The following is a 12,988-nucleotide window of genomic DNA, read 5'->3' as shown; positions in this document are numbered from 1 at the left end:
TGGAGCAAACATGCAAACTTAAGTCATTTGGCATCTAGATACTATACCACAGTGTCTTAAAAAACCTAAAGTAGATATAATTTTGCATACAGTAGAATCATGGTCAATTGAAAATAATTGTTGTATGGCTCTATTTTTCATTGTGTACACAAATACTAGGGTTACAATCCTCATGCAGTAGAGTTAATGCTAGAAAAAACGGTAGAAACTTCAGCTTGAATGTAAACCTTGTAAACATTGGTAGGGCTCAGTGTCTGTCTTGGATTTTGAGACTTTTCGTGACTTCTGCAGTGGCCAGTGTGGCTGACCCCAGCATCACCCAAGCAGGTGGCCCCAGGGAGAGCCACACTTGCCGCTGCTGGAGCGGCGCCGCAGCCTGCTGCATTTGCCTCTGTTTGGGGGGCAGCCAGAGCAGCAGCTGTTCAGCTCCCCTGGGCGGCCAGAGCAGCCTCCCAGCAGCGGCTCCCTGGTGCGCACCTCCCAAGATTTAGTCACCGGTATTTTTACTAAAAGTCCTGGACAGGTCACATGGCCATAAATTTTTGTTTATTGCCCATGACCTGTCCATGACTTTTACTAAAAATACCCGTGACTGAAGTGTAGCCTTACACATTGGTCATTTTATTGTCCATTTGCTTATGTAGGATAGCTTTATAGAGACTGTTCAGAACTATAGACTTCCTTATGGCTCTCTGTTGGAAATTACTCATCATAGACTTTTTATTTCTGGGCTCTGACCTCTTCCCCAAACTGAGATATTTGGGCTGTGCCTCTTTTCCTGCAAATATCAGATTAGTCCCCATGTCATTATGGATATTGGCTATTCCTTGTGTCCTTTTACTAGCTTCTCTGACTGCAGAGATACAAACAGAATAGCATTTCAGCTTTCCTGTCTTAGCCCATGCAGGCCAGACTTTTAAAGCTTTCTTTGAGGCAGCAGTATGCAGAATATTCCCCATGTTCTTTTTCTTGGGGGACAAGAATTTTCAAATATCTATATCCCCAACAAGGCCAACTCATCAAGGTCCTTTCTGTTGGCTTTCTACTCCCCCATCATGTTATAGCTGACAAAATGGGGTAGGTAAAATACAAAGATGCTCTCAAGAGCCATAGAACCATCTCTCTGTACTGTTGGTAGAGAATTTGAGGTGAGTACAGAAGAGATGTGGCCAAATCCTGGTGCCCCAGAAACAAATGTTAACTGCCTCTGATATTTGCTGCAAGGGGCACAGTCCAAATATGTTGATTGAGGGAGAAGTGAGTTCCACCAAGAAAATAGTCAGCTAAACAAGTTTTCCATTCTTGTTGTATCTTTTTATTTAGTTTTGTGTCCTCACCTAATGTAACTAAACTATCAAAAGGGTAGTTTCTATCAAAATAGTGATTCATAGCCCAGTGTGAGAGGTCATGAAGGATGACATGACAACTTAATTTAATATGGGTTACCACTATATATTCTTTAGAATGTAAATCTTTGTTCCTGTGTGTAAATATATCTGGTGATAAGTTATTTAATTTTAAAATGCCTTCAAAACTCATTTTAGAGCTCTACCTAACTTGCCTGTTTCAGAGGGGTGTTTTGGAGACCACTTAGCAAACAGTTATTCCAACTTTTTTCTTTTAAGTAAACTTGACCATTGGAATATTTTCAACTTGAATGTGATGTTTTATTCTTTGTTTAATTTTAAGCATAATATGTCATGGGTATTTGCACTGCTTACAGGATACAAGCTGGCATTTAATTACTTGAAAGGAAAGAGATACGTAGAAGCAATTGATATTTGTCATAAGGTAGGCTTTTAATTCATATTTTAACTGTTTGCACTACTATAACTTCCTTTTAGGTACTGAGTTATTTTTGTATTTTTCAGATTCAGGAATTACAAATTATGTAGCATTTAGCTTCGGAAATTGTTTAATTTCATAAAGTTGGTAGACGTTCAGGTTACTTGGTTTAGTTCAACCTGTTTTTTCCTAAATTCCTCAGATCATCAAGGAATAACTGAGAAAGTAGCTGTCTCCAGTGTTCCCTCTAATTTTTCCCACCATGTGTGGAATGAATTTTGTTATGTACACCAACATGGAGATGATGTGTGACCCACATCACCTCCATATTGATGAACATGACAAAATTCATAGGTCGAGGGATTCCGAGTGTGGGAGGGGGCCCAGGGCTGGGGGCAGAGGGGTGAGAACTCCAGCTGGGGGTGTGGGCTCTGGGCTGGGGCTCGGGGCTAGGGCAGAGAGTTGGGGTGCTGGGGCTGGAGGACTCCGGCTGGGAGTGTGGGCTCTGAGTGGGGCCGGGATCATGGGTTTGGGGTGCGGGCTGCCCTGGGGCTGTGATGGCAGGGAGGACTTTCTGCAGCTCTCTTGCCTTGCAGCAGTACTTGGGCTGCGGGGGAGGTGCGCCTCACCCATGGTCATGTCAGGTCCATGCTGGGGCTGGGGGAGGGGCGCCTCTCCCCAAGCCATGGCAGGTCCGGGCCAGGCCAGGCTGGGTTGGGGCACAGGAGGGATAGCTCAGTGGTTTGAGCGTTGGCCTGCTAAACCCAGGGTTGTGAGTTCAATCCTTGAGGGGGCCATTTAGGGATCTGGGGCAAAAATTGGGGATTGGTCCTGCTTTGAGCAGGGGGTTGGACTAGATGACCTCCTGAGGTCCCTTCCAACCCTGATATTCTATGATTCTATGATCTCCCCCAGCTGCAGCAGGTCCAGGGTTTGGCTGGGTTGGGGGAGGGGGAGAGTAATCTCTCTCCACCGCAGCCCTGAGTGCCTGCTCAGTGCTTAACAGGCTGCTGCGTGATTGCGCAGCTTAGAGGGAACTTAGGCTGTCTCCCACTGTATATCAGAGCCAAGGCAAAGTATCCTCTGCTGCCCTGTGGTTGCAACGTGGTACAGTTCTATATGATGTAAATCAAGTTAATGAAATTTGAGAGCAGAATTCCAATGTTCATGTCACATGAAAGGCTAGTAGAAGAGTAACTTTTCAGTAGTGTCTCTGTAAAATAAATTTTATATGACCACAACAACCTTTTGAAATTTGGTGTAAATTAACATTTATTAACAGTTCTATTTAACTGTTCTAACTGTGGCTGACTCAAACATTCTAAATCTGAGGGATGAAATGGATGAGGTTGGAGGTTATGAGAAAAAATGTATATTTGAATATTAGTGCAGTTAAATACTATCTTTATAATCATCTGTTATTAATTATGTTTATAATGGTCATGCCTAAGCATCAAGCAAGAATGGGGCCTTATTGTGCTAGGCACTGAACAGATTAGCAGACAGTCCATAGCCCAAGGAGTTAAACTGTCGAGACACACACAGGACTCAGAAAAGGAATATAACAGAGAAGCCAAGTGAATAATGTCTGCAAAGCTCATGTTAAAGCCATGTTTTTTGTTTTTGTTATTGCAGGGGTGGGGGGGAGGAGGTTACTTAGGAAGTGATGAGCTAAATGGAAAGAAAAGTGAAGGGAGGGGGATATTAAAGGCAAGGATGTGAGGGGGACAGTGCAGTGGAGAACAGGGAAAGGGGCTGTTGTGGAATGAAGCTGAGATGAAGTATGTGGAGAGCACTGGGATGCGCTAGATGCCCAAACAACAATCCTGTCCAAGACAGTAGGTACATACTTGGGTGGCTAACGTGTACTGCTACAGCCATGCTTCTATTTTTAGCATGTTAGCTCGATCAGAGCCAGCACAGGTATGTTTTCTCAAACTGGAAATTACACCTTCCAGCTCCTGAGCAGACCTAACCTATTAGAAGGCAGAGAGAGAGAGAGGGTTGGAGCAAACAGCCAATCAGCACAGAGCAAAGAAAGTCCAGTCAAAATTAGAAAGTTCTCTGAATGTCTGATGGTCCCTGTTTGGCTGCTTCTGCAGGTGCTCCTAATGGCCTGAGTCACTGGCTAGTTTCTCCCTGCAGTTTCCCCCAAGTCCATGTGGTGGATGGAAGGGACAAGATTGTCTTTATGATACAGCTATTTATGACCATTGTACATCTGCTGTGATGAAATATCTTATGTATTTATAAACAAAATCATCAAACTGTTACTGATTTATTAGAAGGCTTAAAATGAAGCTCAAAATGATGATGGAAATATCTGATGACAGTACTTGTTCATTTTAGCATGCTTTATAACTGGTTTTAAACTGTGTGTATTGTTTGCCTTTAACAGGTCCTAAAAGCACACCCAAACTACCCAAAGATCAGAAAGGAAATACTTGACAAGGCTCGTGCATCCTTAAGGACTTGAACCTTATTTGTATGAATCACTGAATTTTTATCCAATTTTGGAAATTATGTATTGGATATTACAATGAAGAAATGACCATTCAGTATGTAAATGTTAGAAATACTGTATACATCGTCCAGATCTCATATATAGTTACTCTTCAAGGACAAAAGAGATTTTTTTTCTTCAGAGTTGTGGATTTATCTTTTCTCCAGTAGAGGAGGCTTTTGTACATCAGGATTTAATAAACTTAAAAAGAAATAGTATGTATGAATTACAATTTTGTACTAGACAGGAAACTAAATGACAAGTGATTTCCTGTGCTATCGTCTAGAAGGTACTAACTTTAAACTGTAAACAAATAACCAATCTCGCAGTCCTGTTCCACAACTGGAAGAAATACTACTTTGCTGTGTGAAGAAGTGACATCTGAAAATACAAATAGCTACAGTGAAAGCCACATGTGTTTATGTAGTACTGATTGAATACACTTCTCACAAATGGATTCACCCGCAACTAGAATATTCATCATCTTCTGCTAGTGATGATTTACTTACTATCAAAAAGTTTCAAATATAATTTGAAAATGTTTTTGGAAGATAACAGACACTGTAAATAACTTGTGTTTAAAATAAAATAGACTAACACTCTATAATTCCTGAGCATATAGCAATCTTTGATCAGAGAAGAGGCAGGGAATGAATGGAACAAGAATAAGGTATTTCCCCTCTTAAGTGCTGTCATTTGTGGCACAGCATTTTAAACTCAGTGTAATTTTTCTCCTCCTCTGGAGGTCACTGTTTTTGTTCATCAGTAAAGAAGAAACCTGTCCTTAATTCTCCTTCAGTGATTACTTAAGATTTCTCAGTTCTAGCAAATGGACTTAATTAGCAATCTCAATGTAAGCTTTCTTTATACCGTTGCTACTGAGATATTTGTAAATGAGGTTTTATTTTTACATTCACTTTTAACTGAGCTATATGGTTAAACTGGGAAAGCAGTAAGTTTATATTTTAATATGGTTTTAAATGAAAATGACATTTTAATTGAGATTTAGCATTTAGTAACAAAGATTAATTTTTTTTACTATTTGGTATAGCTATTTAATTGATTTTTAAAAGGTTAGGAAAATCAATATTCCCAGTTGTGAGACATATTCTTAACGCTCGAACTAAAGTATTTCATTTTGAAATACTTCTGGTTTTGATTGTCTATCTGTTTATGTAGTACGTCCATGTATAACTAATAGTTATGTGTGTGCAGCAAATTATGGTTTGTCTCATTTAGTCTATAAATGTTTTGCAGAGAGAGAAGTTTGGGTATAGCAATCAAAGATTTTGTACTCTGTACACAAGATACTGGCTGTCCTATAAGAACAGTTTCATCCCACAAATGGGAAAGACTGACTAGTGAATGGGTTCTGAATGCTTTTCTCTTGACTGGTCTAATATCTTACGCTACAGAAATTGTTACACTACAGCATTATGTCTTCAAATAGCACATTGTGTTTATCTTTCTCAAAAAAGCTATTTTGGCAAGAAAAGAGAACTTTTTAAAACAGTAATTAACTTCCTAAAATAGCCAGTGTTTCCTCAAGTAATTCTGGCTTCTTATGTTGACATTTTGTAAGGTCCATAAAAGACATGACACTTGAAAATGTCTGTTAAGGATGTGTAGCCTACATCAAGGAGACAACTTCAAAATCATATCTGACACAGCTACCAGTAATTGGGATACAATATCCAGGTTGACTTTCTTTAAACTAACAGGGACCATATCAAGGCATTTTGCAGTAAAATCTGTGGGTGAGGGACACAACACAGGAAATTGAAAAGTTAACTTTGCGTAGTTTCCTCTGACAGTTCTTGTTGAAGGGACTGTTTGGGAGGGCTGCAGAGGAAGGGACGGATGCAGGTTCCAAATCCTGTAGATTATGGGTGAAGAAAAGCTGCTGTCTTGTGGAGGGATTGGCCCCTGAGGTCATTTGTGAATGATTATTTTGCTCAGATGGAACAATATTGACTGCCACACAGATCTTGTATCTACTGTGCTCAGAGATGTGTTTTATGGTGCAGTATGTCTACTCCTGGCCTTGTCTTCCCTAGCAAAAGTGAGATCTATAATTCACTAATGCAGCTCTACTGGTGGGGGTAGTGGTTAAAGATGTTGTATTAAGTGGGACTCAGGCATTGTTATTAGTGTGTTGTCTAACAGTGGGGTTAGATGACATGGTAAAGGCTTATAGGCAGGCCTGGACTCTCTGCAGCTTCCACAGTTATTACCACCATCAGAACTGCACCAGAGGGCACTAATGAATCACAGGTCCCTTTTTTGATAGTGTAGATACAGCCCCTGAATCACTGAAGGGGAGCCACAGATTCACCCAACCCAGTTTCGCCAGCCTCAGCCTCTCTCCATTTGCATTAATGGGAGCTGGATCAACACTTGGCTTTTAAGTCTAAAGTGAAAATTGAATGGTCTATTCCATGATGCTACTTAGAAGATGCTATTCAAAAGAGGCACGAGTAGTTCTGTTTCTGTATCCATTTAATCTTCATATATAGTGTTGTAGCCATGCTGGTCCAAGGATATTAGCAATCCAAAATGGGTAAGGTAATATCTTTTAGTGGCCCAGCTTCTGGTGAGAGAAAGACAGGCTTTCAAGCTTACACAGAGCTTGAAATGTGTTAACTACTTATGCTAAACAATCTGTTCTACCTTGTATTTAGTTGTGACACTGAGTACATTTCCAAGACCTGAAGAGCTCTGTGTAAACTCGAAAGCTTGTGTCTCCCACCAACAAAAGTTGGTCCACTAAAAGATATTACCTCATCCACCTTGTCCATTTAATCTTGGCTGTCTCATTTGAAAGAGCAAACTATGGGGAGAGAGTAAGGAAGGTTTGATCCATGGCCATTTTGTGATGTAAACACTAGTTGCTAGGAACTGAACAGGACTACAAGGTCATAGAATCATAGAATATCAGGGTTGGAAGGGACCTCAGGAGGTCATCTAGTCCAACCCCCTGCTCAAAGCAGGACCAATCCCCAACTAAATCATCCCAGCCAGGGCTTTGTCAAGCCTGACCTTAAAAACTGCTAAAGAAGGAGATTCCACCACCTCCCTAGGTAACGCATTCCAGTGTTTCACCACACTCCTAGTGAAAAAGTTTTTCCTAATATCCAACCTAAATCGCCCCCACTGCAACTTGAGACCATTACTCCTTGTTCTGTCATCTGCTACTACTGAGAACAGTCTAGAGCCATCCTCTTTGGAACCCCCTTTCAGGTAGTTGAAAGCAGCTATCAAATCCCCCTCATTCTTCTCTTTCACAGACTAAACAATCCCAGTTCCCTCAGCCTCTCCTCATAAGTCATGTGTTCCAGTCCCCTAATCATTTTTGTTGCTGGACTCTTTCCAGTTTTTTTTCCACATCCTTCTTGTAGTGTGGGGCCCAAAACTGGACAGAGTACTCCAGGTGAGGCCTCACCAATGTTGAATAGAGGGGAACGATCATGTCCCTCGATCTGCTGGCAATGCCCCTACATATACATCCCAAAATGCCATTGGCCTTCTTGGCAACAAGGGCACACTGTTGACTCATATCCAGCTTCTCGTCCACTGTAACCCCTAGGTCCTTTTCTGCACGCAACTACCATCTATCTGATTGTTATAATTTCCTTTGTTTACCAAACAGGGCTGTATTCATATTGGCAACCCTGGTAAAAGGCTTCCAATCTTCCATTAAGAATCCCTGAGCCTTCTCGTCCCTAATGTCTTGTTAAGGATGAAATCTTTTTAGGAGGGAAGTGAGAGAAGAAACCTTTTAAATCTAAAGATGAAAAAGTATACTGTGATTATAGACAGTCTGTCTTAAGTGTTGCTTAAATGTACTTTTCTTAGATGAATTAAATATTGTTTTCTCTTTGGTACATATGAACCACTTCAAACTCTTATCATTTTGTATTCTTTACTTTCTCTCTCAAGCTGCTTTTTTTAACTGAATGACCTTGTTTCATTTCTATTTATTCCAGTTAATTGGAAATGCTGATTCCTGATCTGCTGTTTCTTATTTTAGTATTTTTTTCTTTTGCAGCCTTTTTCCAAGCCACCTTCCTAATAATGGTTTTGAATAGAAGAGGCTCCTGAGACTGAGGGAAGTCAGCTATGTTAATTTCAAAGAGCTCCAATCTTCAGTATGATGTTTCCTAGCAACCCATCTTCCACTCTTGCCTTTGGTGAACAAGGGAGGGGAGTGAGTGTGTTTTCTACTGATTCATTCACTTGAGATCTAAGTGTCCTGTGGCTATAGCAACACAAACCAAAGGTGTCTTCTCACCCCCCTCCTTTTGGTTTAGGATCCCTGAAATATTTTCTAGGACGACGTCCATAGGGTAGCTTTTCTGACTGTAAGCAGAACAGGTTCTGGTAGACTGCTTTTCTCTCTCTGTTTTGAGCACTATGCTAAGACCATAACAATTATCTTAGAGGTAAAATGGCAATAATTTCACTAGCTAAAATAAGCAGACTAATCAAACTAATACTGAATCATTTTAAAATAAGAGTACAACATGTTTGCACTGGCCAGTTTAGACTAGGTCTAACTATGTTATGAACCACTTTGCAAATTTTTGTAGCCACACTAAGGAGGGTCCATAATAGGGACAACTTTAAATTAGGGACCTAAACCCTAATTCTGCAAACACTGAAACATGAGTAATTTTATTCATATGAAGTTATCATTGGACTAAGCCTGTGCTGGCCAGCAACCTTTCTGACAAGAACAGTCTTTGAAAAGAGTTTTTCCACTGTAGATTAGACATTAGAGATGAAATCCTGGCCACAGTGAAATCAATGCAAAACTCATTAAACAGTGGGGCCAGGATTTTACCCTTGAAGCATGTACTAAAATATTAAGCATCAAACATTGATGTTCAATTAAGAAAACTTTACACTTAAAATAGAGTATTTGACTCATCAGTATTAACAATCCATTATCACTGCAGCATGTGGGAATCCTTAAATGTGTAAAATTGCTCAGATGCGTAAAAGTTTCAGGATCAGGGCCTTCATCCAGAAGATAGTTACACCTAGCCTATGCTCACCAGGGAAATTGTAGAAACTTTCACAGGCACCTTACTGGGAACAATGTTTTTTAAAACTGGTTTTGGATAATATGGTTCCTTGTATTGTAAACAAATACTGAATGCCAGCATTTTAAATTTCATCATTTTATCAAGACAGAACTTCTCAGGCCTCATGTGAAAAGATCTGGATAAATATAACATGAGAAAGCAGTAAACGTGTTTTTTGTTAGAATAGTTTTACACTGAACATTTTGCATATTCCAGTAAAAGATAACTCCGTATTCTGGTTATTGAATATTCTGAATCAGTGTGATAGCATCCAAAAACAGGATAGCTTTGAATGATCTGCAAGAAATGGTAAATGGCAAACTAATGACATTTAGAGATGGTACTAAATTAAAAGATGCTCCAAATATCAGCAGGGACAAAAAATTACCAAGTCAGATGTTAAAAATATGGGTGAGATATGAAATTAAATCTGGAAAATACAAACAGATCTAGGGGGAAATAATCGTAAACACGGATATTCAATTGGAGATTCTTGGAAAACAATGCCAAAAGGTACCTACAGTGATGATGGACAGAAATTGGATAGGAGCTTGTAATTTGATATGGTGGCAAAGAAAGCAAAAGCTATTTTGAGCTGTCTGCAAAGGCATTATGTCATGGACTAGGGAACTGATTTCTCTGTATAGCACTGGTGAGACTGCACATAGAATACTGATGTAGTTCTGGGAAATTCAGTACCAGAAAGAGATTCTGAATTCCTTCCCATTTTGTTAAATGCTAAATAAATAAAAATGAAGGCCTGGAGGGACTGACCTGAGGGGTGGGGAGAAAGTAAATTTGTATGGCTTTGCTAACTGATGATCAACAGGAAGTATAAAATATTGACTATAAGTAACTGAAAGATACACACATCACGGAAGAGATGTGTATCTTTCTTTAGAGAGAGCCTGAGGCATGTAACTAGGAATGCTGCGATGAAACTGAGCAGAACAAATTTTAAGTGACTGTTATTAAAATATAAAATAATATACAGCATATTAGTCATTTCAAATTCAAATGGGTACAGTAGGGACCAATTTATGCTAGTATGGGGTGGACAAGAGGACTTATAATGTTCTGTCTCTAAAATTCCTGGGTTTTTTCTACATTTTGGTGAAAAGATTTTTTTCTGTGTTTGGTTTTTTTTCCTGAGGGAAGAGAATCAGGACACTAGCTTAAGATTAAAACATTCCTCTTCAAGTTGGCAGAGGTTCCAAAACCAGTGTTCCCTCTCTAGTGCTTTCTTTCTTTGTCTACTTGTGATGGTGTGCTACATCTTTTTGGGTTTTGGCTATTTGCTTTACAAATTCTTTGCTTGGCTGGCCAAGTGAAATTTCAGTGGCCCCAAATTGCTGTGCCTTCTCCGGTATTTATGCAATATGCTCTAAGATTTGCAGTGACCTATGGAATTGATGAAGCCTCAGGAAACCACTTTTTTTTCCTGTGTAACAATGCTTCCTTTAGAACAACACAATCTTTATTTTGTTCATTGTTGACTTAAGAAAATTTTATTAGTAATGTACACTAGTACTTCAAATGGAAAGCATGTACTTCTGATTGTATTTAACCTAATGTATGGCAGAGAGTGCAAGATAGTAGAAACAACCCCGAGAGCTTTAAATAATTGTCATAGAAGCTGGTGAGGAAGAGTATGTTCTGGAGGAAGGGGCATCTGATGCTCTAGTCTTGTTGATATTAGGAGCACCATTTTGGGATGTGCAGTGGTGCAGAAACTGAACCTCCCAAATAAGGACTGAGGTGATGCTCCTAACCTCTGCAGGAATTGAAACAACAGCATCCATCTGTCCCTGCCATATTTCACTCCTGACCAGGTGTTCTCCTCATTCCAGACCTCGAGTCCCCCCTTTCTGTCAACCACATTAATGAAACTCCCTCCTTTCACTGCCCCTAAGCTCTACTCCTGTGGTGATTATAAACACACCATGAACAGAACTTTACCTGCTACCTCTATTCAATTGTCTGAACACATTTAACCCTTGTTATTTGAAAAAGTTATAGCCCTAGCTCTTACTTTAGATCTGGGGTTTTTTTCTATTACTTACAGGACTTCTAGAGTGGACCATGGGTTTAAAAAAAAAATTAGATAAAGTAGTGTAACTCATCTGCCACATTGTGTTCCTCCTAGTGCAATTATTTCACATCCTGAAAAAGGTCTTTCAGGGCCAGCTTCTTATTTCTTAATCTTGCTTTGAAATCATAAACTCATTTTGTAATATCAGAGTGCAAATAGAAATTATTTTTACAATTGAACCACTTTTATTTCACTGCAGAAATAACTCTGAAGAGAAAATGGGTTTTCCCCTGCTCAGCCTTTTGTTTAAACATACATAACACTAGTATTGATAATTAGCGAACTAGCAGAAAATTGAGAAATGAGTTAATACAGTCCTCCTCCTGAAAATTGACATCTTTTTAGATGGTGTGCACATTACAAATTTTTGCCATATTTGAACATGACTGAATAGAATGGGGTTAGATAACATGATGCTCACCACACATTAGACTGTATTCACTAGGAGAAAGTGTTTTTTAACATTTGGTGGAATTTTACTATAGGCAAGGCAAGTTGGACTTTTAACATCTTACAGGGTGGAGATAAAGCCTAGGAGGTAGACTAGAGTTTACTTAGATGAACTCATACGGGAATACCTTGTATTCATAATCTGGAAGTGGTCTCAGTAATCAGCATAGATTAGTATGAATCATGGTAAGCATGTGGCTCAGTGTCATTAAGCCCAGATCCAGATTGCATACGCAGTGGAACCAGAAATTTTAGGTGCTTGCTTTCCTGATTAAAATTGTTAGTTGTAGGGTTTTTTTTAATTCCTGTTACCATTGCAGTCAGTATAACTATAGGAGAATGAGCTGGATTCCATTTTGGCTCAGCAAAACTAGTTATCTTAATTCTAGTAGAATACTTACCAGTGAGCCAGAAAATAAGACAGCTTGACTTTGAGATTCTGTGTTTAATTTTTTAAAAAGTTATATATAAAGAACATTTGATCTGGAAGTCTGAAAGACACAAATATAGGACATCCCCTTGTCATTTTTCCCAACCAAATCACTTTTCAGAACAGAGTCACACCTCAAATTTGGTTCTGAATTTATTATATGTAAAGTTGAAAGTTTTCTGCAGTATGTGACACACTGTTTGAGAGGACATTTTATTCTGCCATTATAAAAGGAAGGAACTCACTGTGATCCTATCTCTAAGGGCTTTTTAAATGTTTTTTCCCCAGTAACACGTGTTGAGTGTACCTGGTCAACCAAAGCTTACATGCAGCACTTATCCTTTTGCTCAATTAAATGTCAGCCCTGAAACCTGCAAGAGAAAACACATCTACACTTTGGAAATTAAACGGGGGGGGGGGGGTGGTGGTGGTAGAAAATTACACAATTTTCCTAAAAATTACTCACTTCATGCAACTATTTATAGAAAACAGGGGCAAAACAAAGTTAAGGGAAATGTTACCAAATGTGCTATGTTCTGTGAGGTACAAGGTTTAAATATTAAGATTTGTACAGTTTTGATATTTCTTTTGTGCTATGTGTATGCAAACAATATGATCATAATAAAATTGTAGTGCGTCTT

At 39.3% G+C, this 12,988-nt stretch overlaps 1 protein-coding gene across 9 annotated transcripts in view; it reads left to right on the top strand.

Moving 5' to 3' along the window:
- TTC21B (tetratricopeptide repeat domain 21B) overlaps positions 1-12,988 on the top strand; it is a 103,329-nt gene extending 90,341 nt beyond the window's left edge. For 3 of the 9 annotated variants that reach the window (XM_073305708.2, XM_073305710.2, XM_073305713.2), the window contains 2 exons: positions 1,724-1,791; positions 4,184-8,282. In XM_073305708.2, the coding sequence (XP_073161809.1) occupies positions 1,724-1,791; positions 4,184-4,261 (146 nt within the window). In that variant the 3' untranslated portion in view covers positions 4,262-8,282. Of the gene's footprint in view, positions 1-1,723; positions 1,792-4,183; positions 8,283-8,336 lie in introns of those variants that run through there. The other 6 variants (XM_073305715.2, XM_073305707.2, XM_073305706.2 and 3 more) reach the window with 4 other exon arrangements.

Source organism: Lepidochelys kempii, chromosome 11 (assembly GCF_965140285.1).
Source record: "Lepidochelys kempii isolate rLepKem1 chromosome 11, rLepKem1.hap1, whole genome shotgun sequence".
Lineage (NCBI taxonomy): Eukaryota > Metazoa > Chordata > Testudines > Cheloniidae > Lepidochelys > Lepidochelys kempii.
Note: the sequence above shows the minus strand (reverse complement) of the source record. Positions and strands in the feature narration are given on the sequence as shown.